Source organism: Lutzomyia longipalpis, chromosome 2 (genome assembly GCF_024334085.1).
Source record: "Lutzomyia longipalpis isolate SR_M1_2022 chromosome 2, ASM2433408v1".
In the NCBI taxonomy this organism is placed as follows: Eukaryota; Metazoa; Arthropoda; class Insecta; order Diptera; family Psychodidae; genus Lutzomyia; species Lutzomyia longipalpis.
The window spans coordinates 38135104-38162565 of NC_074708.1; the positions used below are offsets into that span (position 1 = coordinate 38135104).

Below are 27462 nucleotides of genomic sequence, written 5' to 3' on the forward strand. Positions count from 1 at the left end.
AAGAAGTCAAAACGTTGAGGTTCTTTAATCTTTGAAGTTTTATTTAATTTTTTGTCCTTAAAATCATTTTTTTCTGTCTAAAATATAAATTTTTCTCTCTCGAAAATGCTAATTGTTCTTTTAGAAAATTCTGAAATTAATATTAAATAAAAAAAGGAATAAAAACAATATGGCGTCATTTTCTTGTCTTTAAGGTTTTTTTTTGGTTATGTTGAAATTTTTCCAGTAAAGCTTGCAAACGTCGCCAACTTTATTTAATTTTCTATTGAATTTTTATTAGAAAACTTAATTTTTTTGTAAATCAACAAAACTAAACCTCTACTGAAAAATAAATTAGGAAAACCTTAATTAACCTCTAGGCCGCCAAGCGGGGTCGTTGAACGACCCCAGCCCTATATTTCGAGCTATAACTCAATAAATATAAAAGTTAGCGTTCCCATCTTTTGGAAATAAGTTCCTTGGTTATCTGAGGAGATTGTGTAAAAATTTCAGCTCAATCCGTCCACCACAAGAAAAGTTATTAAGGAAAATGTAAATGAAGGGAATTCAAAAATTGGTGTAACGGCCATGTTGCTGAAAATTTCTTAGAATGAAGTTAGTCACGTCATGAACCGTTTGCTAGTAGGGTTGTTTTTATTTCTCACCCTACCTTCTCAGTGTCAAAATTAACGCCAATAAGTAGCATAAATCGCATAAAACATAGTGAGAAGCACATAAGTGTTGAAAGGAATAAAGAATATTCGAGAAATATTGCCATTTATCACGGTGCGGGAAGTGAGGGGAATGTGGGGAAGTAGTGAAAAAAAATAGCAGTTGCAGTCAACTTCGTGGCAAATTTCTCAAAAAGAAATTGTGAAAAATGAGTGAAAAATGTTTTTCCCTAATATCTTCTTCTACGTGTTTTGTGGTGGAAAATTTGTTGTTCAGGGGGCAAGAGGACTATATAAGGAATCTAAAGGTAGGGACCCGACAGTTCCCGGTTGTATAGTTTATGAGAAAATCGACTTCCTTCTTGGGGTCGTTCAACGACCCCACCTTGGCGCTCTAAGGAAGCTCCAAGGTCTTGGCGGCCTGCAGGTTAAAATTAAGATAGCCTCATTTCAGTTAACAGATCTTTTTTTTTTTATTTAAAATGGCGTCCGTGGCGTCCTTTCAGAATTTATTAATGAATTTAATTCTTCCATAAAACTGCAGCAATTTTGTTAATTTCACATAAAATTAACTAAAACTATTATTAAGGACAAGAAGGATAAATCAATATTAGAGGACTTCCGCTAACGTTGTTGGTGACGTTTATCCCTTTTCCGGCAATCTAAATAAATTGTTTACCTATATTTTAACGGTTGCTTTGATCAGCTTCGATGGCAAACAATGAGGTCACCCAAAAAACTCCTCGCGAGATCGTTGTACCGCCAAAATGCAAAAAAACGCCCACAAAGTCTCACGATCACCCGGCAATTTCTCTCTAGAACTGGTTCTCTTCTCTCTGTGTATTCTGTGTTGTCTCTCTATCCCAAAATACATAATTTTAGCTCCAAATGTGTCATCGCGTTGTTTTTTTTTCCTTTCTTTTGTCGCAAAGATCGCAAAAAACGGCTGCAGCAAAAAATCGCAAAACGGTTTGAATTTGAATGGCATACGCCTGCGCCATCTGGACGAGTTGCGTACGCATATAAAAAGAAACAAATTTTGCGCAAGAAAGTTAGTTTGTCGCTGTGGATTGTGAAGCAATTTTCTCCGTGATTTGCTAATTAATTTTGCAAAGTACTTCCATTTAATTGTCCATTGAAGTGTGTCCTTTGAGGATTTGGTTTTATTTTAATTGCGAGTTTTGTAGTTTTTGCGATTTTTTGGCAAATAAGTTTTCTGTTTTGACGGGTGAATTTGTTTTTTTTTCTGTTAATTAACACCGCTGCTTTTGATCGTTTTACCCGAATTTACAAGGTAAGTTGGGGCTGTTTTGAGTGATAATTCACTTCCTGGACATCTCAGGAGTCAGATTTGTCAGGAAAAGCGGGAAAAATAGCATCACGAATAAGAGAAATCCGTCGTTGTTTTTTGTGCTCAAACCAACTTCTTTGTTCTCTTGTTCCCCTAACTTTAAAACGGTTGAGACGAGAAAGAAAAAGAAGCCCTTTCTGCTTCCTCTTTGACCTTGATTTAACCCATCCTAGTTGCTTTAATGGTTAAAAAATATTCCAGAAAACAAATATTTTCATCCTAAATTCAACGTCTGTGTGATCCACCGGGAAATCCTTCAAAGCCATGGAGACAGAATCGAAGATCAAGATCCAGCTGACGGAAGCTGAAGGTGAGTGAGAATTTACTTTATTTATTAATTTAGCATCAATTCTCTCTGTGTGATGATGATGCACACGAAGAAGAAACCAAGAGCAATGGAAAAATCCCAGAATATATAGGATTTGCACGCGGACAATGCTCTCCACACAAACAATACATCATCCTCCGCAATGGAAATCGGGTACATAATATTTTGCATTTGGAGCATTTGGGTTTGGAATTGGACAGGGGGAGTATCCCATGCGGGGGGGAGGGCAGGAAGAGTGTGCCAATGTTTCGTGTCACTGGCACTTGTGGGATGCTCATGATTTGTTACCCAGACTCGCCCTTTCTCCCGTGTAGCAGGGATTCAGCAGAGTACGCGCGCTATTGCAGCATGTTCAAAGATATCCGCCAGAGAGGCGAGACAATTGAGTGCTAATTTCCATTTTAACGGTCCGTCAGAGAAGCTTCCTCGCGCAGGCAGAATTCAAAAAAGTGTGGGATTCGCGAAAGTTTACGCTACAACGTCTCTCTCTCGGACAGACAGGCTGTGTATCTCTCTGTGTGCAAAATATCCAGTTTGTCCCACCTACTCCAATATTCTGCTATAATTACCCCACGACGATCGTACTTGATCTTGATCTTGACTCCGCGCAAAAGGAAATACTTTATTAGATGACTTTCTCTGTAGCCTCATCTGCTCGTGATGCCTGATAGTTGCCTTTTATGGGTAACAGTATGAAATCTCGATGCGCATTATGATGATCTCTATGCAAATCTCACTGCTACTGACACATTTTTTTTACACTCGGTAGCGAAAGTAAAAAAAAAAATGCGATCTTCCTCGTAAAGATAAGACTTTGGTTGGAGCCAGAGTGATGCTATTTGCAAGCTATTTGTATGATAATGAAACAGAAATGATAAAATATCAGAGAGAATAAAACAATCAGAGAGTTTAAAATATTAAATTGATGCACTACAGATAAATCCTTGCTTTTGTGGCAGAAAAAATTTAATGTGAAAGGGTTACAGGTGTTGCAAATTACTGAGTTTTAAAGGTATTAATTTTTTATGAAAGAAGAATTTGCATTTGTAATGTTTGTGCACCCAGGAAAATAAATAGTTTTCATCATCCTCTTTAGTTATTTGGAAAGAAACTTTATGAAAAGAACCTGATCTTTATAATTAACCCTTTGATGCTATGAGGGTCAAAAAATCGTAAATATATTCTGTCTATTTAGTAAATTTTTTAAGGTATGAGATGAAAAGGTCCTAAGAAATAAAAACTTTCTAATTTCTGAATGAGTAAAATGTAAATTTTTCTCTTTTTATTCCCCATGAAAGGGTTAAAAGTGTTCAACATAATTCATTTAAAGCCTAAGTTTTGCTGCTAAAATGGATATGAAATATAAAACCTTGGCGTTTTTTTAGATAAAAGGTTTTGATTGACAAAACTGAATGTTTTTGGCTTTTCTTGAATGACTTTTTAACCCTTTATGTTGATTATGTTTGTGAGTGAAAAGTGAATAAACTCCTTTTGAAATAAATCTAAAAATCTGTCTTTTTGTCCCAAATAACCTGAATTCACTCACGTTTCGATCCAGGTGGAATCTTCTTCAGGATTAAAAAAATCCTTTAATTTTTCTCTTTATAATCTCTGATTCTGTTGAAGGTAAAAAAAATAATTATAAAATGAAAAAAGAGAAATAATGAAAAATTAAGAATAAATTATTAAATCGTTCTATTTCGGTAAAAATAGAATTTACATCTTTCTTGATTCTAAAATATTAGGTAATGGATTTTTCAATGCTATAATTTAGTTGATTTTCTTTAAAACAAAATTATCCCCTTTTCTTTTTTGTGTGGTTTTTCTTCTGAGTGTATCAGATTGCTATGTACATTTATACCTACATATACATACATATGTATAGACAGGTATAATCTCCTTTTTGTCACACACCTTTTCTCGTCCATTGCTTAAATGAGAGTGATATTAATACTTTTTTTATCAAACAGGTTTCCATTTGTATACCTGTATGGCTTATCTTCTCCACTCTATCGTGATTAATAAATAATTCTCAATATTTTATGTTGTTTCATAAATAAAACTCACTGCGCTAAACCAGATGCTCCCTTCGTGAGATTTTCTGCATTCAAAAATCATCTTCTATTCAAAACGCTTTTGGTTCTTATATATCTTAATACATATTACATGTTGATTATTATTCTGTCACAATGTAGGTACATTATTTGGGTTTACATTGAGGAGAATATACGGTGAGAGGTTTATTGAATGATTAATTGAGAAGAGCATTAGAGTGAATAATTTGTTATTGATTTGCAAGAGAATATGTGTAGGGGAAAGCCTCTGCAAATGGAATGATTTGACAAAAAAATATTTAGGCCAAATTACTAAATTGTACGGAGGCGGGATAAATTATCCAGCACATTCGAATGATTTACAGTCAGGTATTGATTAACGTCGCATGGGATATACTCTTTCCACTCATTATTATTAATGGTTGGAAAGAGTATATCCCATGCGACGTTAACCAATACCTGACTGTAATAAAATACGGGGCTTGAGATGAAGTGCAAAAAAAATGATAAATTAGAGAAATTGCTAAAAATAAAATGTATTCAAAATCTTTTATTTTGTATACAAAAATAAAATATCTCTCATGTACAATTTTTTTTAAATGGAAGTTTGTTGATCTCTGAAGTTCACGAACTCACGATTGAGTCATAATTTTCAATATTAGAAAGATTTATAACGTTTTGGGGGGCATTAGCATGTATTGGGGCATCTGCGTTGAAGATTAACAGCTTTTGCGATTCTTTTGGAAATGTGGATTAGATGGGAAGAAGGCACATTAGAGAAGCTTTGTTTTTTGCAGCGAATGGCACAGAAAAAGGTGTTAAATTGTTGCCTCCGCACGCTAAGACTCCTCAATACTGAGACATTGCATCCAGAATGATTCCATTAGGTGGTACAAATGCCTCGAGACTCCGTTTAAACCGTGTGCCTCGTCTGGGTAACTCTGTGTGGGAAATTGAGGGAATATTTTTAAAAGAAAAAAATCAATAAAGTGGGATTATAAAATCTTCTCTTGGTGAGAATAAAATTATTAATAAATAACGTACCATCTGCTCAAATATTATATTTGCCTGTTGGAGCACTCGGCTTAGCATCATGGAATTCTGGAAATGTACGTTGTCATCGGCATTGCCGTGAATGAGGAGGAAGTCGTGGTGTTTGAACTCCTCAATCTTCCTCGTAATATCACTGGCATTGTAACCTACTTCATTGAATGTTGCATTGGGGAGTCCCATGTATCGTTCTGTGTAAATTGAATCTGTCGCAGGAAATTTTAATTTAGTTAGAATCTTCATAAAAGAATTTTCTAAAAAAAAACTTTAAAAAAATTAATAATTTTCAAAACAAATACAAACCGTAATAGATCCAAGAAATGACTGGCGCAACGGAAATCCCACATTGGAAAACTCTTTCGGTATCCTGTGCCAATGCCATTGCGGTTGCATAGCCCCCATAGCTCCATCCCCAGATCCCCGTACGTTCGGCATCGATAAAGTCAAAATTATCCTGAAGATATTTAGTGACGGCAATTTGATCAACAATTTCCACGGTGCCCAAGTGATTGTTGAGCGTAAAGAGGAATTGTGTGCCCTGATTTGCTGTACCGCGTCCATCAATTTGCGCCTCAATTACATGATGTCCGCTCACCATGAAATCCCCAAAGCCAACACCGAAAGAATCCGTAACACGAGCTGAATTCGGACCGCCGTATACATAGACAATCATTGGGTACTTCTGGCCATTCCCGGTGGGATAATCAATATTGGGGGGCAAACGAAGGCGCACCGATGCCTCAAATCGACCTTCAACGGGCACTTTGAGATATTTGATCTGTGGCAAATCTATTGCCGTTAAACTCGTGCGTGTTGACAAGTTCTCCTCCCATGCCATTATTTGGGTGTTGTCCTGAAATGGAAGTGAGAGAATGAGAGATGTGGCCCAGATTTCGCGTGTAAATAAATCAATCAATGCGGTTTTTTTTTGTATTAAAAAAAACTTAATAAATTGCAAAGAAGAGACAAGGGGTGTTTATCTAGCAAATATTTTGGTCTTTTTAGCGAATCATCCAAATTTATTCGAAGATCTGAATATTTTACTTCATATGAAAAAAAAAATTTTTAAAGCCGAATAAAGCAAAATCGAAAAACGACTTTAGGACTTTTCGGCTTGAATTTTCTAATTTTTAGCTTTAATTTACTACTTTTCGGTTTGAATTAAGTTCTTTTTTTTAAAGACTTTAATTAATTTTTTTTTCTTAAAGTTTTTTTCCTCAATCGGTGCTATTTTAGGACTAAAAACTAAATATTTTTCAGCTCGAATTTAGTCTTTTTATGGTAGAATTTACTACTTTTTGTTTTGGATTTAGAACTCTTCGGCTTGAATTTACTACCTTTCGGCTTGATTGAAGTCTTTTTATGCTTGAATTAAACATTTTTAAGATCAGACTAGTAATATTTTTTTTTAGAGAATCAACCGAATATATTAGCGAATATTCCGAATATTTCCCTAGATTCGGACAATTTCTTTCATCAGATAAATCCCCCTTGAGAAGAGATTTTGTAAATTATTTTCATATACTAACCGCTGTTCGAAATAGATGAGTGTACGATGGATCAGGGCCGGAACATGTGAGTGAATAATAGGAGAAATCCCGACTGAAGCTGGCACTTGCGTAGGTGCAGTCATTACCTTCAGGGCTCTTGGCGGTGCATGTGAGACATGTGGAATCACGAAAAACTTGACGCTGCTGCGGATTGTTTCCGGGAACGGTGAGATAGTAGAGATTTTGATTCTCTTCATCATAGCCATATATGCTGGACACGGTGTAGCCAGTTGGGGTGAGGACGGTTGGGGTGGATGTAGCAAAATCATATCGCCATACTTTGTACCATCCCTCCGAATTGGCAACCATAAGACAAACATTGGCATTTTGGTAGCATCTGGGTGTATTGATACTAACCCAGCCTGATGGTTCGGAAAAACGCATCATTTCATTGCATGAAATTGTATCGGCAATTGTGCATGATTGAAGTGTGGCAATGTTCTGTCGTCGATTGAGCCATAGAGCTAAAATACGATTGTCATCGTACCACGACACAGTACCCAGGATATGATCATCTGTTACAATATCAATGGGTGTTGGGATATCACGCCACACCGTACCACCCACGTCTGTTACATCCATAACTCTCAGGGTAACGGTGGGATTTGTTGTACCAACTTTGGGGTAGCGTAAATGAATTTCCTGAAAGTACTGGTTGGCCATATTTCCCGGCTGCCCGTATGTAAAGTACATAAATTCATTAACTTCCGTGTCATTAAAGCTGGCAATGGAAATTTTTCCACCATTTGGTGACACCCACAGTGCTGCCCCACTCCCAAGGACCTCTTCCTCGTACACCCAATCCGGGACACCGTTGTAAATAACCCCGGGGACTCCATCAAAAGTTAACCGAGTCTCCTGTCCGTCCAATTTTTTCAAGTACACGTCGTTATCCTTGACAAAGGCCAGGGTATTTGAGTCTACAGGTGACCATACACAGACATTCAATTCCTCCGCACTTGCCACATTGGTTGATGTTCTGTGGAAATGCAATAAGGATAAAATATCCTTTTAGTACAATATCACATCAATACAACACAAAATAATATTTTCTTCAAGAATTCTCACCCCGAAGATATATCATACACAGCATATTTGGCCACAATTGAGTGCCTGAAGATCTATTTGGGAAAAATATCATACAAGAGATGAAAAGTTATTTTACAGCTTTGGGGCGTATTGAAAATATATCTATGTATTAAACTTACGGATCTCACGCTGTACCGAATAAGGATTCTCGTGTAATCCCTTGAGAATGTAAAACTCGCACCACTCCAACCGGTCTTGGGTACAACAGAAAATAAAAAAAAATAAACATAGATTATATAGAATTCATGTGACGTAGGTGAAAATCAATTTTATTGCTCTTAGAAGCAAAAGAAAATCTCCTGAAGGTTTGGGAAAGTTTTAAATGTGAATCTTTTTTAATTAAAAATAAGGCAATTTTGGGATGTTAAATAGTAGAGATTAAAAGTATTATTTTTTGTGTAATTTAAAGGAGTTTATTCAAAATGTATTGATCTAAAATTCTTATTTGAGAAAATGGAAACAATAATCGGGATAAAGGAATCTTGTAAACGAATAAAATGGGAATTAGAAACTGTCAAAAAGACTTCTCAATGAAAGCCTTTTGAAAAACTGTGATTAGCTTAACAAAAAAAAACAGCAAAAATGTGTCAAAAATGCAAAGAATTACGTCATTTTTGTGAATTTTGTCTCTAAAAAAAAGAAAGTATAAAAATACATTAAACTCACCAATGAAGCATTAGCTTAATAACTTATTTATGCTATTTTTATGCTAATCAAATGTTTAATTTTTTTTATAATTTTTTTTATTTATGCTAATTTATTTCAAATTTTGTTTTTCATTTCATAATCGGATATTGTAAAGGAGATAAACTCTTAATTTCATTCGATTTAAAATAAATGAGTTTAGACAAAAAGGAGCTTAAGCATTACTGTAGACAAAAAATAGAAATAGTGACGTCATTGTTTGCGTTTCTTAAGAAATAATCGTACTTTCTTAGCTATTTCCCAGTGGAAAATTGAGAGATATTTTTGCCGATTTGTTATTCATTTTGATCATGTTTACAATATTGCGTAACGATTATTTTCTTTAATGACGGCATAGCCCATATGCAGATGAATAAACTCCTTTTTTCTACGTCCCATCCAGTAATTTTTCAGCATAATGCACTTCTTTAATAACAGACAATGAACTTTACTTTCTTGAAAGCATATACCCATCCCATGTTGACTTTTGTTAGTGAATGAGTTTAAATAATAAAGGAATGTTCTTTGCAGAATTTCTCAAAGAATTTCATTCTCTACTATCCCTTTTTTTTTCATTTTTCCTTTCTCAACTTACCAGAGCATCTCGTGAGAGGAAAAGACGATCACTTCTGCTCTCAATATTGTAAATATTGTAATCACCTTCGCTGTTGCGATAGAGAAATTCCGTGCCTGTGGAAGAGAGATTAGAAGCTTAGAATGATTTTGAAGTGTCTTGTATATGAGATATGTCAGATAGAGTGATACAAGTGATGACTGTATGTGCCAAAATTCAATAGCTTCAGTTATATATATTGTGAGATAATCAATCAATATTTCACTTAAAATTTCTTATCAAATGACAGAGATATGGATTAACGAACAAAAAAAATTCGAAGGAAGATGGTCAACTTTTATAAGACATTGTGGAGGTTTTCTTTAAATGTTGAATTAAAGGAAAACTCACCTGTCATCCAGGTACCATTGAAACCTCTCTGGGAGAATCTCGATCCTGGTACAACATCCTCAAATACCAAAGGTCTCTTGTCTGATTGTCGTGGTTCTCCAACAGGAACACAAGAAGATTGGGTAATAAATATTCCCACAAAGACTAAATGCAGTAGATTCACTTTCTGCAAGAGGAGTTAAGTGATAAATTATTGCATTTGCAAGCTGTGCTGCTGCAAGTGAAATGGAAAGTTCTTTTGGGGAGAATTTATTTTAAAAAAAAATCTTCTCACAAATTTTTCTCACCATTTTTCACAGAAGAGCAATCGCACGGAACAGCCAGCAGATGAATACTGACTATTGAGTGCTTTTTCAAAAACTGATAAAGCGCTTATACAATTGTTTTTAGATTATACGGGAATGCCTATATCTATATATGTAAGTATTTATAGTGAGTTAGTTGGCTCTGTGGCAATCCCAATAAATTTTCTCATACATTTCTCAACAAATACTCCATAATATTTCTCATATAAGATTTATTCATTTAGAAGAACATCAAAAGGTAATAGAAATTATGTCAATAAAATTCTTTGAGTGTTTCACGACAATAAAATCAGTACTGATTTGCTTTGTATGTTGATTGTCGTGAAACAAGAACTTCTCTAGTAATCAATAATCATTACACGTTCTTTCACTTTTCACAGTGTAACCTACAACAAAAAATAACACTTAAATGGTCACCAATGCCGGTGAGCCGCATGAATGTATGCGAAATGTTCTTTTTTTTTTTCAAAAGAAAAACAAACGAAAGTAATCTCTGAATGTCATTCTATTTGCGTACAAGATATTCGTTAGAAAAAAAATAAAAGAATTTCCTTTTAGAATATAAAATTGAGAAATTCAATATCTCTGGACAGAATTATGTAGGCATCAAGTGCTGTAGTATATAGCAAGAAGTTGGGGATAGATATTGTGGTTTTTCTATTTGTTTTCAGCACTGTGAAACCATATGCAAACATAATAGGATTTTCTCTATATTACGATTGTTTGTCTAGACGGGAATCATCTCTCCTCCCCACCCCCAACAAATAAATGTATTTTGGTGGGCAAAGAGAGAGAGCGTAATTTGTTGAAAGTTTGAAATTTGATATCAATACGGAGCTTCTTCATTTCAATATAAACCACAACATTTTATCCCTCAACATTGAATGATATGCGTCGGGGGTGTCCGATGCCACCAAAACTTGTACATTATTCATCGTATTGGGGAGGGTTTTGTTCCGTCTATCTACGGCAGTATTATGTATGGATTAATGTGTCTAATAAAAGCCGCTTTCATATATCCTTTTTCCTTGGATATAAGACGGCAATTTATATATAGCATTGGAGAGACAGAAACATGAGTTATAAACTTGCCGGGTTTTATTTACGAAATTTTATGATACTTATGTTTTATGTATAAATTTGCATGAGGGGGATGTCTTCGAGAAGCTCTAAAAAAGAGAAAAAAGGTGAATTTTGTTCTTCTTTTGCGATTAAATTCGTTGTCTGAATTGAGAAAATACACAAGAAGGTGGTACACACGCAGATGGGAGGGTGGTGGATTAAGCCCAAGGGATTCTACAAAAAGCTCTGGCGTGTGTGTGAGATGTTTAATAATTTGAGAAATTTGATATTCTTTTGCAATTCAGAGAGCTTTCGTGAAAAATTCATTGAAATAATTAAAAGTTTCTCGAAGAGAGCTTTAATGTTATGATTTTTATTTCAAAGGAATTTATTAGTTTTTCTCTCTGTGAATTATTTAAATACCCAACGAGAATTTTCCCAACAACCCTGTCATACTATATGTGTATACAAGAAGAGCAAGTTAATTATTGATCTTAACATGTTTCAATGTTGCACATAAATCTCTCTTTTTTCTCATCCTATCTATGTATCATACTCATTTTATGTATTGAAAGACAAAATAATCTCTCTTTCGCAAAGCTCGGAAAAGCTCTGGAAATTTTATTATAAATGTATTTGTAGCATAAAGTATCAAACCCACATAGTCTCCCCTCAGTCTCTCCGCAGAGTATGTTGTATTGAAAAAGCAAAAAAAGGGGTTGAGAAGTTAATTTGTAGGATGGCAAATTTGTGTGATATTTTTCAGCATGAATGAGATTGAATGGGATGGATTTGGCGCAAATGGTGTTGATGATATGGTGTAATAATACAATCAATGCACACCATATGGATTTGAAGTGTGTGTATGAGTGCACGATTGCAAGGGATGAGGGTGGGAAATTTGCATGATTATATGGTTTGTGAAATGCTTCACGTATTCGTACATATATAGCACAGTTTCGAATTTAAACAAGCTTGTAATTACAAAAGGAACAGACCAATTTGACAATTTCCCATCAAAAGGAAAATGTTCTACATACACCCCTGTGCAATATCGCGTGGAAAATTTCCTCCAATTTAGTATGTGGGTGCACCCAAAGCTAGAGGAGAGGGAAAGAAAAACGTTAAATCTATGTAATATCGAAAAGTACTACCACCTAATATCATTGGCATAAAATGAAATGGCCACTTAATCTCAGGAAAAATATTTTTTCTTCTCCTTCAACTCCTCAATATTGAGGTGAAATGATGCTGGAAGAATTTTTATATACCTACACATTTTTTTCCTCAATATCCTGGGAAGCTTCGAGAGGAAAAGAATGAAGGAGGAATGAAATGCGGTATATGATGGAAATCATGTGAAAGGCCGTAAAAGCCATCAAAAGAGTAAGGAAAAGACGTTTCCAGGAGCAAATCGTAGCTAATAGAGTTTTGCTCTCTTTCTCTCTTCTCGCCTTTTTTTTTCTCTAGAAGATCCTTTAGGAAATTTGTTAAGATGTTAAGGGCAAAAGTTTTTTTTTGCAAGAGAGAGAGAGAGAGAGAGAGAGAGAGGAAGAATAAAATTTGGAACTGTTACAAAAGTTAAAAACAAAAAAAAAGCTTTTACCAAGAAATGGTTTGTGGTGAAAAATGTTGACTGTGGAAGGAAAGAAAAAAATTGATTAGAAATGTACGATGGAGGAATATAACATGAAAAGGCCAAGACATGACCTCTGTAAGTTTATTTCTTGTGCCGCAGAGATGATCGATAAAAAAATGCTGTAAAGTGCTTTCGAGAAAGTACTTTCCAAACTTCTTCATTCTTGCCAATTTTCCAACAAGGAGGAAATGGAATATTTGAATTGAGACTTGAGAATGAACTAATTGGGTATATTATTTGAAAATCATATCTCGATTATCTGAAAGTTTAATATCTTGCGCAGGGGGATATTAGAAAGCTTTATTAAGTTATTAAAAGTTTTCAAGAAGAGGATATGTTGGTACTTATGTATAATACCTACATTTATGTACATATATAGCTACGAACTATGTATAGTTTTCAATGTTTAATCGATGAAATGGTTTTCAATTTAAATTCTACAAATAGAACGGAGGAGTTTAAACTCAAAATAGCCATAGAAAGTTCTTTATAATATTTTCTTTATTTTAAAGAATCTAGAAATAAAACGTTAAAAGAAGAACTTTACGTTAAAGCTAAAGTTCATTTAAGAAGCAGAAAAAGGCGTTTAAATTACAAAAGCTCGTTTGATAATTCATAGCAAAAAATACGCACAATACCACTTTATAAAATATTTAAATGAGACTTTTATTTGTCTTTTAGGCACATATTCTCCTTTCTCTCGTTTGTACCAGCCAACATGCGAAGACGCAGGCCCTATATATTTAAAGCCAAATTGATGCCTATACATTTAAATGAATATTTAGCAAGTCTTCAAAAGAGAGAGAAAATGGAAATTTTATGAATAAATTTCTATACTTACATATTCCTTATATGGAGAGGGTGGCATCATGATTTCTATCGTAAAGCCCAATGATTGTGTGTAGCCCGCAAGAGTCTTAATAAAGACCACAATGAGAGTTTATTTATTTGATATACCTATGCCTGAATAAATATATGTATGTTGTCGTATTTAGCAAAAAAACAAATCAATTCTTGTCAGAAAGATATTATTTTAATGAAATTAACATTGAGAAAAAAAATACTTGATTTTTTTCCATTTCATCCATCATTTTATATTGTTATAACCATTAATTTGTGGTATTGCTGCGAGAGGAAATTCACTTTTTTTTTGTCTGCCGGAAGAAGCTAAAAGAGATAATCATCTTGCCACAGTAGTGGGTGGAAGAAATGCAGAAAAAAAGGAAACTAGGATCAGTGAAAAAGTTACCTAACGAGTTGGAACTTTGTAATGGAATTAAAGGAGCTTTCTCTACTACCACTAAACTCCTTGTATTCTCACAGAGAGATGTTTTACATTATTGTTTGTCCCTTCTTCATGTTTTGCTTCTTGCTGCGGGTTTTTCTTGAAGTTATATTCCCTGTATGATAGTGCTTTAAAAAAGACCGGTACAAAATGTTTTATAGGTATATCAGGGAGGATGATGGATAAAACCTTGAAGCATAAATAGTTTTTTTTTGATAATGAACATTGTGAAAAAACGGTACCTTTAGCATGGTACTTTATGTGCATACAAAAGGCTATGTGGCATTGTTAAAAGGTGGTGTGGCGCCTCATAATTCTTTCATTAAATCCTCCAACTTGTATGTAACGTATACAACATACCCAATGTACTCCATGTCGCCACTTTTCCCGATGACTCATACTCAATGGATGCGGAAAATATCGGTAGTTTTCTCTTTTCAGCGCCACCAGTTTCTCCTTTTCCCTCACACATACACAACCCCTCTCTTAGATTAAGGGTGGAAATATGAGGGGGGGGGGGGTGGGGATTTAGCACGCCTGTAAGAGATTGAAAAGCAGAGTTTGGGGTTGGTGGTTTCATATCGCCTCTTTTTCTCCATGTAAACCATGTGCTGAGGTCACTGAGGGTCAGAGTTTTCGTGAGTTCTTCTACATTTCTCCACTCACAGATCTTTCTCTTTTCCACTTCTTTTCTTCTTGTATAAACTTTCTCCCACCCCGCGACAACCCCTAAATTAAGTAAGTTACCCCGGTAGTTTTCCATTGTGATTTTTTCTGTACGATCGTACCTTCGTAATTGCCGAAAAAAAGCGTTCTTCTATTTAACAATTTTACTATTTAATTTGGAAATTGTTGCTAGATTCAACATAGGTGATAGCAGGTGGAAATTGTGAACTAACAGCTGCAGGGTGGACTATACACGGGAATTGTGTTGGTTTTCATTCTCTGGCGAATATATTTGAATTTTCCATGCTATACGATGTACGAGCTCTGTACGAGATATGGAAAAATTTATTTTCTCTCGAAAAAAAAAGTAACGTGCGGAAAATGTTTTGAGGGTTTTAAGGGTGGTTTTTGGAGTTTGGCTCAATGAAATTTTTTAAATTATTTTTTTTTTCAACGGTTAACTTGTGGAATAGGGGATGAAGCCGGGAGGGCATACTTTAGCAGGCATGAGAACATGAAGTATATATACAGGGCAGAGAAAGCTTGCATTTCATCGAATATACAGTGAGGAGGATGCTTGGAAAGGACGGAAATGTGACGTATGGTTTTGGTTGTGTTAGAATGGCGACCAAAGTGGGTGGTTTTTGATGGCACTTTTCCCCCCTTTTGTGTTCAGCGGCAAATTTCCATGTATGTGTGTGCATGTCACGGACAAAAGAGAGGCAAGAGGGAGGAAAAACATGGGGAGAAGATTGGTCTAACCACCCCACCCATGATTCACCACCCCTCATCAGACTTTTTTGTACCGTACATGTTCGGAGAAATGGAAGCATTGTGTCTTGTTAGCAAAGACTAGAAGAATTCTAATTCTAAAGTAGAATAGCAGAATTCGTAAACTAGGATTCTCAGTCGGAATGTTCTGGTTAAAAAAAATGTTTTTTTAAGACCAACGTTTCGGGTAATTTTAGCCCTTATATCTATAAGGATATAGATTATATAAGTAAGGAGTCAAATTGTCCGAAACGTCGGTCTTAAATAATATTCCTTTAACCAGAATATTTAAACCGAAATCCAAGTTATGGTATTACGGTGACAAGCCCTAACAATTCTAGCTTTTTGTTTTTTGATTTGATTCCCAAGTTGGGAATCCCAACAGTCCGAAACTTGGTTTTGAAGTTTTCATTTCAATAACTTTATTTTGCCAAATCTTACAACAAATAAATAATGAACAAGAACTATAAAAAATCAGCAATATATTTCTTCAAATAGTACACTTCCGTGTTCAAATATTTTTTTACAGATCATAGAAAATAGAACTTGTTGTTTTGATACTAAAAGGTAGATCCGAAAAAAAAGCTATAAAGTCTTTTTTTATGATCCTCAATAAGGATATATGCGCGTACCTTGATGACCATGAATGGTATGTGGCTGATGTTGAATGTATGCTGGTGAGATGGTATTTCTATCGATCCTGCTGTCGGGTATGAATCGTTGGAAAATCGCACGGTGAATTTTCACCAAGAGCGCCACACGACGACATTTTCCGACGACGAGAATCGCTTCCTTTTTGGCGTCGTTTCCCCACTTCCTCAACCACATGAATGTACCGACGCAACACACAGAGAACGCAATGTAGCCGTAGTTAGTCAGTTTATACCTCAGTCCTTGCTGAACACGGAGCGCGTTCGCACGCCCAATTGAAGCGTCAAAAGAAGGAAAAGACGGTGAAAAGTCCTGGCAGTGTGATTCACATAGTTTGGAGCGTGTTCTGAGTGCCCCGCCCTTGAAAGATTTTTTTTCCTTGCTGACGCATCCACAGAGGACACCGCCACCAGATTTTTATCTAATACCGTCTCGTTCAATTTTCGAGATATTTCTTGTGATTTTTTTCACGAATCACTCCTGATAAAAAGGAAAATTACGTGATTTTTTTTCTCTAAAAATTGCCGTCTGTGTGGAATTATACCTACAAAAAAGGGTTGAAAAGGCGGATTTCTATATAGTGAAAAGACGTATCCAATTTTGAAATCTACAATTTTACAAGAAACGTGATTTTTTAATACACCAAGGGAGTTGAATACATTGCTGGAGGAAAAAGGATTTTCATATATTGGTAGCATCATGCTGATTGGATTAGTTAGGGATTCGGTTCTTCAGTGCTTTTGTCACACGTGTCGAGCACCGGTTTTGCCGGCAGGTAAATGTTGGTACAAAAAAAATAAAGAGGGGGGAATATACCAAAGTTATCTGCAGCTTTTATATACAAAATACCTACATAAAATATACATAATGTTTCCATGAAAAGATATTTTATGGCACAAAATTGTCGCAATTTTAATGCAGTCAACGTTTTTTTTGCTGTTGTTGTTGGTCAATAACTCACCACACAATCTTCATTGTATGAGAAGCATAAGAAAAGAAAAAAAATCTGCTCTGAACATGCAACATATTTTTTGTATAAATTTCAAATTTAAATACCATATGCTTCTCCACAAAATAGTGTCATTTACATGGGGTGAAAGAAAGAATATAAAAGGGGTGGTGGAGAGCTTTATTATGTACATAGAACTATTGCAAATGTGATGAAATGGGGGTAAAGAAGGGCGTTGCTGTGAGGAAGAGACGTTATGGGATGGGGATGAAGAGTGGCAATAAGGAAAAATTCATTTCCTACGTGACAAATTGGAAATGGGAAAGAAATTTCATCGTTTCTGCATTGTCAATATAGGCGCCAAGAAATGCTAGAGAAGAATTTTCTATACGACTGAATTTGTGGGATAAATTACTAATTTATTAAACTATCTCTTACCCTAACTATACTAACTTACTCTACTCTACTTACTAGCTAACTATCTCTTCGAATTATTTATTATTTTTATTGGGAATTGCACATTCAGTGAATTGTTTAGGGAAAAAAACCATTTAACTTTTCTAAATTCCATCGACGTTTCGATTTTTTTATAATGTTCATCAGGCCCTGAAACGAAGCTTTCTGAGCCAAGTCTAAAGTCATTAAGGATATGACTTTCGGTATAAGGTTAACGTACTACGATTGATACCCGATTGAGGTCACAATGATCATCTTGTGAAAATTCAATGAATCGCATAATACTAAATGATGCATCAAAGATGGGAAGATGCAGTGTAGTGCATGTAATTAGCAATTCCACAGCCAATAAGCCTGCACAACACTGTGAAATGACCCCAATATATCGAAGTGTGTGGACTTTGTGTGCTTTCGCAGAGTCGTGATGGTAAATCGAATTATTAACATGTGGAGTGACAATGTGTTTTTCCATCAATTTCCGGTTGGTTCAGCATCCAATAACTACATTCATTCCTCCACCACCCCCAAGCCCAGATGGTGGGTTATGTGGACACAAAGGGGGTAATTCTACTCATGTCTACACCAGCAGTTCCTCTCGCAATCCACACTCCCCCCAAACGACTCTTTCAATAAATTCTCCGACGAGACATATATTTAATTTATTGTTAAAGAATTGCCAAGATATTTATCAAAATGTACATAAGATATAGACACAGAGGAAGAAAAAGAACTCAGATTGAATTGGATATATAAATGGGAGAACAGACAAAACAAAAAAAATGAGTAGAGGGTGAAAGAGAAAATATTTTTTTTTCCCAAAAACTCCCCTTTGTTTTTCCTCCATCAACCTTGTCAAAATATCATGGATTGAAGGGTAAATCCTCAAGCAAAAAAAAGAAAAAGAGGAATCAAGTATATTGAATAATGTTTTATGCGTGTACCTTTCAATTTTCACTCGAATAAGGAGAAAAATATCTACTTGAGTCCCTTTTCAGACAATGGAAAAATGTCATTTGACATTTTCTCTGTGTTTTTATATGTCAAAGTTTAATGTAGAAAAAATGGAGTGTTTTAGAACTGAAAGAATTGTGAGAAAAAAAACTTTTAAAATATGAAAAGAAAGTAAAGAACTTTGCATTATGCGCGAAAAATTTACTTGACAAAGAAATATTTTTGATAATTCTATTTTATTGAGAAAATTGGGAATATTGGATTGATTCTGTCAAAAAATTTTTAAAACTCTAAAATTTTGTAAGATTTGCACTGATTTTGTTAAAAAAATCTATTCCTTAAAAAAAATTAAGGAGAAAAGGGAATGTACATATGGTAAGTTTCACTTACGGGCTGTGATTCTTCCTTCAGAAGCCAAGTTAAATATATGTAAATGCAAAGTCTAATAGATAGCTGCAGAGTATGGATTAATCAGAAAAGGGAATGTACTGGTAAGTTTCACTTACGGGCTGTGATTCTTCCTTCAGAGGTCAGTCTAAGTGTGATATTTGATATAAGTTTGGTGGTGCAAACTCTGGGGGAAGGCTAACTCGCGCATTGGCTGTGATTCGTGGCGCGAGTCATCCTTCCCCAGAGTTTGCACCACCAAACTTATATCAAATATCACACTTAGACTGACCTCTGAAGGAAGAATCACAGCCCGTAAGTGAAACTTACCAGTACATTCCCTTTTCTGATTAATCCATACTCTGCAGCTATCTATTAGACTTTGCATTTACATATATTTAACTTGGCTTCTGAAGGAAGAATCACAGCCCGTAAGTGAAACTTACCATATGTACATTCCCTTTTCTCCTTAATCTGTACCATGCAGCTATATATATTTATATTTTACCGTTATATTTTACTTTGCATTTATATTTATATACCTTATATATAAGGCGCCCCGCTTCGCGGGGCGCCAAATAGTTAGCGTACTAATTAAACGTGCAACTATATATATTTATATTTTACCGCTATATTTTACTTTACATTTATATTTATATACTTTATATATAAGGCGCCCCGCTTCGCGGGGCGCCTAAGAATTTGCGTATTAATTAAATAAAATATTAAAACCCTTATATCTCCTGAACGGGTACATAGATTTTCTTAAATGACCTATCATTGGAAAGGTATTGACCTCAGCTATAACATACTGAAATTTTAACGAAATGCATAGTACAGTTTTTAAGATATTTAGACTTAAAAATTTTGGATATGCAAAATGTTGACTTTAGCGCCTCTTGCGGTCATTTCTCGAAATTGCAATGTTCTAGACATTTGTAGGGCTTCACGAAATCTTTTATTTGCGCTTGGGTTGATCAAAATCGGACCTGTAGAATCCGAGATATTACATGCTAACTTTGGAAGGCTATATCTCAAGAACGGCGACATAGATTTTCTTCATTTTTGGCATGGAGCTAGATAATATAGTCAGCTAAAACATATGAAAATTTGAAGAAAATGCATCGTGTAGTTTTCGAGATATTCATCGAAAACTCATCGAAAATTTTGTTTTTGATTTTTGACCCCCTAGCGGTCATTTTTGAAACTTCTGATATTCTAGAGAGTTGTAGGGTTTGTTGAGAGCTTTCATTTGACCCCGGGTTGATTAAAATCGGTCAAGCCGTTCAAGAGTTATGGCCGATTTTCGATAAAAATTTGTGGCCGCCATATTGGCTAAACGGCTTGACCGATCTTCGAAAATTAAGCATCGTTGGAAAGGTCTTGATGGGCCCTACAACATATCAAAATTTCAGACCTCTAGCTATAATAGGGCCTGAGATATAGCGAAAACAATATTTAGGGGTGTTCCAAAATGGCGGATGGAGGGGTGGGGGGGTGGATTTGACCTCACCATCAGACGACATCAGGTCGATATACTAACTTTGCCTTTTACCGCAAGTCTCTATCTATTACCGTTCTCTTGTAATTAAGCGTTGTACTACGGACGGCCGGACGGACGGACGGACGGCCGGAAAAAATTTTTTTTTGACATACGTTTTTTGGAATGTGGGGACCCTAATTCGTGCTCATCCCGAGTTTGAGCCCGATCTGAAGACTTTGCATTTTAGGTGGTACACAGAAGCTGTGCTATTCTTTTCTTCGAAAGAATCACAGCTAATATTCTTTTCTTCGAAAGAATCACAGCTAAAACGATTTGTTGCCCTTGAAAACAAACAGAAAGTTCTTAAAAAGCCCTGGAAAAATATTTTTCTCTCAAAAACACGATTAAAAAAACAAACAAACTGTGAAAATCTTATAGGATATTTTTCGTAAAATATCAAAGATCTTATAAATGACGATTTGTAGAAAAAGAAAGGAAATATATTTTTGTCAGAATCCACTCCAATATTTAATTAAAAATAGTAAGTCTAATAAAGCTTCCCAAAAAGCTTTATTGACAGTTTGGAAAATTCACGTATATATTTGCAAAGACACCTAGAGAGGTGTTAAAAAAAACGGGCTTTCCTGAGGGAAAGGGAAATGTTGTGAGGAAAAAAAAGTTAACGATCTCCCATTTAGGTTTACAACATGCCACCCTTCTTATGTTCCTTTTGGTAGTTACATTTAACGGGCTTGACTTGTAAATCCATTAACATACAAATAAACACAACACAGACAAACGACTTTAACTTATTGTTCCTCCTACAAAAGATATCCATTTGAATGTTTTGTTCAAAAGGTCACATGAAAATGTTTTGGAAATTCTTTTGCAAAATGGAAAATCGATTGATTACCTTCTTTATTGCCTTTCGCGACAGTTAAGCGAGTTGGTGGATACCTACATATATATGTTGGAGGAAAAGGGCGTTGGAGGAAATGAATATAGCATACAAAAGATTCTTCATACCATTAAATTCACCTTTTGTCACGGATGATGTCAATTGAGGGGCTGTGAGTGGAGAATTTTGTCACGATAGACACCCAAAATAAAAGCTCGAAAAGCTCGTATAAAAAAAAAAGTAGAAGAAGTATTGAACAGCGGGGGTGGTAAAATGCCGAGTGTCGATGGGAGACAAGAGGGCAAACAGACGGGAAAAAGAGTGAATTTTCATCTTAAGCGGATTTTGATAATATCACACCCAAGGGTTGGAGTTTCTCATGTCACACATTTCCACATTCATCACTGACTTAATGGAACATTGAGTGTGGCGAATTTTTTTTGTTGTTGTTGCCACCACCACTGCTTCCAAAAAGTGGGAAAAGAAGAAAAGGTTATTCACACAGTTGTCCCATATCCGCTTTTCATTTTCGGTGCAACAGGTGCCAAGTTTTAGTTACTCGCCTCTCACACTCTCCGCATTTTCCTTCGTAATTTTCGGGATTGGGAATGAGTATGTGCGATGATGGCTGGGTGCAAGATTAGTTGTATATTTAAGCAGACACGCTCTCAACATTACAGACGACACCCTCACCACCCACCCCTTCAACACCTTTTCGGTTGCGCATTTCGCATCCTCACCAGATAAATGACACATTTATGGACACCCCGGTGCGAAGAAGAGGAAACCCCGGGGGTGTATGGAATTGTAAACATTTCAAATAACTCAATGTTGTAATGCTACTGGGATACATTAAGATTGAAATGGTAGATTCTTTGCAATGTTCACAAGTTACGTACATACATAACACGCTCTATGTATATGTACACATTATTATCCCCCATCCCCACATCCTCATTGGGGTCTTATGATGCGATAATTTACGATGGTCCCTTAAAAGTTATTCAGAGATAACTTGCTATTGTGCTAAATTTACAATTACATGATTAAGCGGGTGATTCATGACAACTTTATTGACCCTTGAGAGAGGAAACAACCCTCGTGTTTTTTTTTTCTAACTCATTCCTATTTTTTTTTGTTGTCTGGTACATCATCATCTAAAAGTAAGGGGGCACTGGGTGGGAAGCATTCCCCGTTTGACTTTTATTGCCACCAGCCATGCTTTATTTGACGGGAAGAGTGATGTTTTAAGTAATTGATTTTGGGGGGTTGTAGCTCATTGACCCTTGTAAATTAAATTTTAAGGATTTTTTTATGTTCTGTTTGGTGTCAAACTAAGAATATAAATTAGTTAAAGCCAATAGGATGCTGTAAAAGGAGTTTATGCATTGATGTTTAAGAAGTTTTTCGTTCGTAGAACAAACTGGAGTACGGTTTATCTTGTAGAGGGTTAAATAAAAAAAAAGAAACATAATTCTTTCAAACATTTAATAGCACAAAAAACAAATAAATTATTGAAAGATTAAATGAGAAAAGAATTGCACATCATTCCCTTTCAAATGAGAAAATTTCTTTGGCGATTTCTTATCCTTCTTTGATCCTTTTAATTCTGTACGAGATAAATCGTGTCCCAATAGTTCCATAAATGAGAAAGTTTCTCATATATCAATGAATAGACTCCTTTTGGGAGTTTTAAAATCCTCTTAATTTTCATTCAACGTTTTAATTTTTTTCCGTGTAAAGTTTTAATGAGAATTATGTAAGCATTTAGCGAGAACTGCTGTGTTCATTTTTTTATTTTTTGCACTTGACTTTTTATGCCCTATCTGCTGTGAAAAGCCATTGAGTGTGGTATGAAAGCCACTAAACACATTTGCATATCCCACTGACAAACATCATTTAATGGTCAACACACTGACCACTTTATGGTCTTGAGAACATTATTAAAACGAGAGATTATGGGGACCGATAGGGCATTTCGTATTGTCCTCTCTCCCACACACAACATGCAACAAAATTACCCATTTATCCTGTACCGTCAACAGCTCAATATACCCCCACCAAGGGTAGGTAGGTAGGTGTGTAGGTTAGATACCTATTGGATGGCAACAAGGGAACATCAAGGGGTGAGAATTGACATTTTCTAAAACCGAAATTGCTTCCAATATGATAAACTCCAAACAATTGAGGGAATGTAATTAAATTCAAAATTGGAGGGTTCATAGTTCATAATATTTCTCTACAACGCTGACTACATGTCATCAACCCTATATACATGAAGAATCAATTTTATTAATTGAATCTCACTATCTAATTAACTTTATAACAATAACTTTTGTACCTCCATGTTGTGTATACCCTGTGGCGTACTATGGGCGAAAACACCAATGCTAGTTACTATGGTTATTTAATGCAGAGGCAAAATATAATGTTGCTATATAAAAAATCAATAAAAAGCCCTTTTGCAAGCACAGAGAGCTTAAAAGAGGCGGATTGAATGCAGTATAAAGTGTAGTACTGCAATGCAATAAAAAAGCATCCCCAGAAAAGGAAGATTGATGGGGAACTAGATACTTGGGTGGCATTTAATATTATTAACCAGATGACCAGAATTTATTTTTGCTCCATTAAGTTTGTTTTACAACTCCCTATTAAATTTACCATGTGACCCCTCTTGAAAAAAAAGGAAAAAACGTTGACTGCAAAATTGCTCCATACTGTGTTCATAATAATGATACGAAAGTGCCATGGTTTAAGCGTAAATTTTAGGGGTTTTTTGTGTGCTGAATACTTACCAAAAAAATACGCAATACGTGTCTTTTTTACCATTTCTGTGCGCGCCTGTTAATAGTTAATCGACACCATTCAGCTCCAACGAAGAAGGCAACAAAGGCTCGTACCAAGCAACCAAAATCGTCAAAGAAAGTAAAATTTATTTGTAAGTATATGCAAAATATTGATATTTCATGGAAATTAGTATAAATCATCTAATATTTAAGGTGTGTGTTTGGGGTATAAGTGGGGTGGTTTTTTGCGTTTTAGGGGTTGAAATGGGGAATTTTTTATATCATGTGTAAACATGCTGAGCGTATTAAGGAAGTTTGTTGGCAATTTTCGCGGAGGCAAACTTTCCATCATTGATAAATATCGATTGGCATATATTTCCGGGGGAGGGGGATCTTTATGTTATATTGTTGATGAAAAGCATTTTAATGGTTTTTCCGGTCAATAATGAGAGAGGGCGCGGAGTGAGAGAGAGCAAAAGTCAAGAATGAATGTCGAATGGAAAATATTTGGTGGGGATGAGTGAATAAATGTTAATAAATAAAAGCTATATACAAAGGGATGGTATGAGTTAAAGTATATCGCGTGACTAGACACTTTGACTAGACTTTTGCAGTTTTTTTGATATTAGTCATCATTTCCCCCCTTGCTATATACATTGAGCTTTGTGTGTAAAGCATAAAGTATTAATAGAAATCAATTAACATACTCAGAGTGTCAATATACATACATTATGTACATGAAAAGGAAATATATAGCTAAAGGAAACTACCTTCATTTTTCCCACACACATTGCAATAGACTTTCATCTATTAGGGTAAATTTTTGGTGCCCCTAAATAGGAGCTTTTCCACCCCCCAAACTTTGGGCTTGTATTTAGTTTGTGTGGATTTTGGGGTTTGCTGCGCTGCTATATGGGGAAACTTTGTGGCATGGGGTGAATGTTTGAAGGAGGAATGTTTTGTTGTGTTAGGCTCGTTCAAATGGAAGACCTCTTAAGTGGCGCCGAGTAGCTTGATTGCTGGAAAAGGAACAATAAGTGTTTCCTTTAACTCTTCCCCTGTGTTGTGTATATAAAACAAATTATACAACAAGTGGAAGAAAATTCTTTCCAAGAAAATGACAAAGATCTCTCGACAAGAGAGACATTTTGAATTTTTGGGTAAAGGGTTACATAGTTAAAAGAAGATTTCCTCCCTAAATACTCTTCATGTGGAGAGGAAAAGTTTTCTGTTTAACCTTGTAAACCTCCTTAAGTACATATACCTCCACGCAGTTAACCATTGACATGAGAGGAAGCCTTTGCCATAAAAAGGACTCGCAATGAGGATAAATTAGAACAATTTCTACACCCAGTGAACTCAATAATCTCTACATGAAATTTTGATTATGAACTTCATAAACAACAACACCACCCCCTCCGATTTAATACTAAAACATACCAAAATGCGCTGAATTCTTTAGCACGAGCAAATATTATGTATTTTCCCCATTTTCCCTATGTGCATTATGTATATACAAGTGTATGTATAAATAATATAAATTGAACGAAATACTTTATGAAATTTATTTGAAATTCCATTAAGACTTTCGACGGGGTGGAATTGAAAATTTCTCTGATATTCTCGAAGAGAAATATTTTCAAACAAAAAAAAAGAATTACTAAAATGTGAAGGGTATAAGGCGGGGGGTGAGAATTTTCTTGAGGAGATTTGAAGAGAAGAGAGAGAGAAAAAATAAGATTAATTTTCTATATCAACATCTTATTTGTTGGAAGAATGGTGGTATACTCAATTTCCCTTTTCTTATTTTTCTCTCTTTTTTTTTGTATTCTCGCTTATCACTTTGGCAGTGAGAGCTTCACTGTCTTTCCCATCCTATTGATTTTATCACAAAATGTGATGTGCTTTCTGCTTGAGAATGCGAATACTGTTCTCTTGAGCAATATGTTTTGATTAAAACTTTTGTCTGTCTTCTGCTGGCTCTTGGATGTGGTTTTATGTGCAGAATCTCAATGTACGGAGGGATGTGTTATCATTTGGAATTTTGTCTAATTCCCCAGTTTCATTCGCATATTATGTATGTATGTAGCTCTATGCAATGACACCTCCATCATAAATGGAGAGACATGCTTGCATACATGCTTTTAAGTTCTCACAATGTGCAAAATGAGATTTTTACTTTTTTTTTGTCTGTTGGAAGAGATTGTCTCTCTGTGTCTATTATAAGGGGGTATAGTTGTTTTGTTAATGATTATGTGCGCACGGAAATGAAAATTAAAATCTCATCTCTCATGGCACACAATACCACAGGAGGAAGAATTGTGACAAAATTGAGTTTAAAAACCAGAAGAGAAACAAGTGGGGCTAAAGAGTGTCTCGTTATGTTGTGTGAAAATTCAGGTGGACTTTGGCTTTTTCACTCCCATCCTTTTGCAGAGCAAATACATATATAACTTTGTGTGCCATTTAATAGCCATAAATGATGACAAAGTTGCAAAGTTTTAATTTGCAGCAATTTTACATTGTATAAAGTCCAAATTTTCATGATAAATAATAATTAAGTTAGAGAGGTATAGGACAGGGTTTTCTCCATGGAAAGGACACGGTGTAAATTTCAAACTTGAGGACTTTTACAATATATAGCATATTTCATTGTTTAATTTATTACAAAGTTGTGATAGCGATGCGGTTGTATATTGAATTTTTTCTCCTTCAGCTACCTTACCTTTTTAGTAGAAACATTATGATAGTTATATACGTCGTACACTATATTAAATTATACTCTGATGCCATTATTTTTAGATACGATGTGCTTTTACGATCACTTTAATGTGTTTAAAATGTACATAGTAAAGGTATGATGCTATGTAAGAGCATTACGTCTCACAGACTCACATTAAACATTAATGTTGAAAAGTATTCTTTATAAATCAAAGTTTTATACCAAAGTCTATGCTGGTGAAACTCTAAACCGCTCTAAACGTTGTGCTTTTTAGAATCCTATTATAGAGCTTTTTTTTTTAATAGAAATACCTATAGAACGTAACGAAAAGTTTACATTATTTACAAGAGAAAACAAAAAGAATTTTCAAGCAACGGTATGCACGTGGAAAACTCAATAGAATCTCTCACAGCTAGTAGAAAATGTTTATTGATCAAATATTTTAAATGAACCTTAGGTATTCTTCTTATGATAAAATTCTATATACAATCTCTGTGTGTACTGACTATGCCTTTAAAAGGCACGAGAGAGAATGCAGTCTTTTGTTGAAAATTTAAACCGGAAATGGTAAAAGCTGCAGATATGTGTGGCGACAGCAAAACTGAGCCTATTCGCGTGTTCTTCTGCAATTGAATTTCATTGATTCGCCAACTTCCAACACAGTATATACCTACCTGTAATGTTTTTCTTGCACACAACAAACCCCTTTTCTTGATGCCTGAATTTATTTT

General features: G+C 35.2%; 2 protein-coding genes across 5 annotated transcripts in view; one reads left to right on the plus strand and one right to left on the minus strand.

Annotated features, from left to right (window-relative positions):
• The first annotated feature begins 1641 nt into the window (after positions 1 to 1641).
• LOC129791186 (stathmin-1-A) overlaps positions 1642 to 27462 on the plus strand; it is a 34412-nt gene continuing 8591 nt past the window's right edge. Inside the window, exons 1-2 of one of the 4 annotated variants that reach the window (XM_055829235.1) lie at positions 1642 to 1944; positions 2203 to 2311. In XM_055829235.1, coding sequence (XP_055685210.1) covers positions 2266 to 2311 — 46 coding nt within the window. In that variant the 5' untranslated portion in view covers positions 1642 to 1944; positions 2203 to 2265. Of the gene's footprint in view, positions 1945 to 2202; positions 2312 to 16279; positions 16875 to 24074; positions 24162 to 27462 lie in introns of those variants that run through there. The other 3 variants (XM_055829238.1, XM_055829237.1, XM_055829234.1) reach the window with 3 other exon arrangements.
• LOC129791185 (venom dipeptidyl peptidase 4) lies at positions 4904 to 10440 on the minus strand. The gene is made up of 9 exons (XM_055829233.1): positions 10008 to 10440; positions 9721 to 9886; positions 9352 to 9446; positions 8192 to 8266; positions 8052 to 8104; positions 6963 to 7962; positions 5737 to 6286; positions 5428 to 5639; positions 4904 to 5324 (listed from the first exon to the last, which is right to left on the minus strand). The coding sequence occupies exons 1-9, from the start codon at positions 10008 to 10010 to the stop codon at positions 5223 to 5225; spliced, it is 2256 nt and encodes a 751-aa protein (XP_055685208.1). The 5' UTR covers positions 10011 to 10440; the 3' UTR covers positions 4904 to 5222.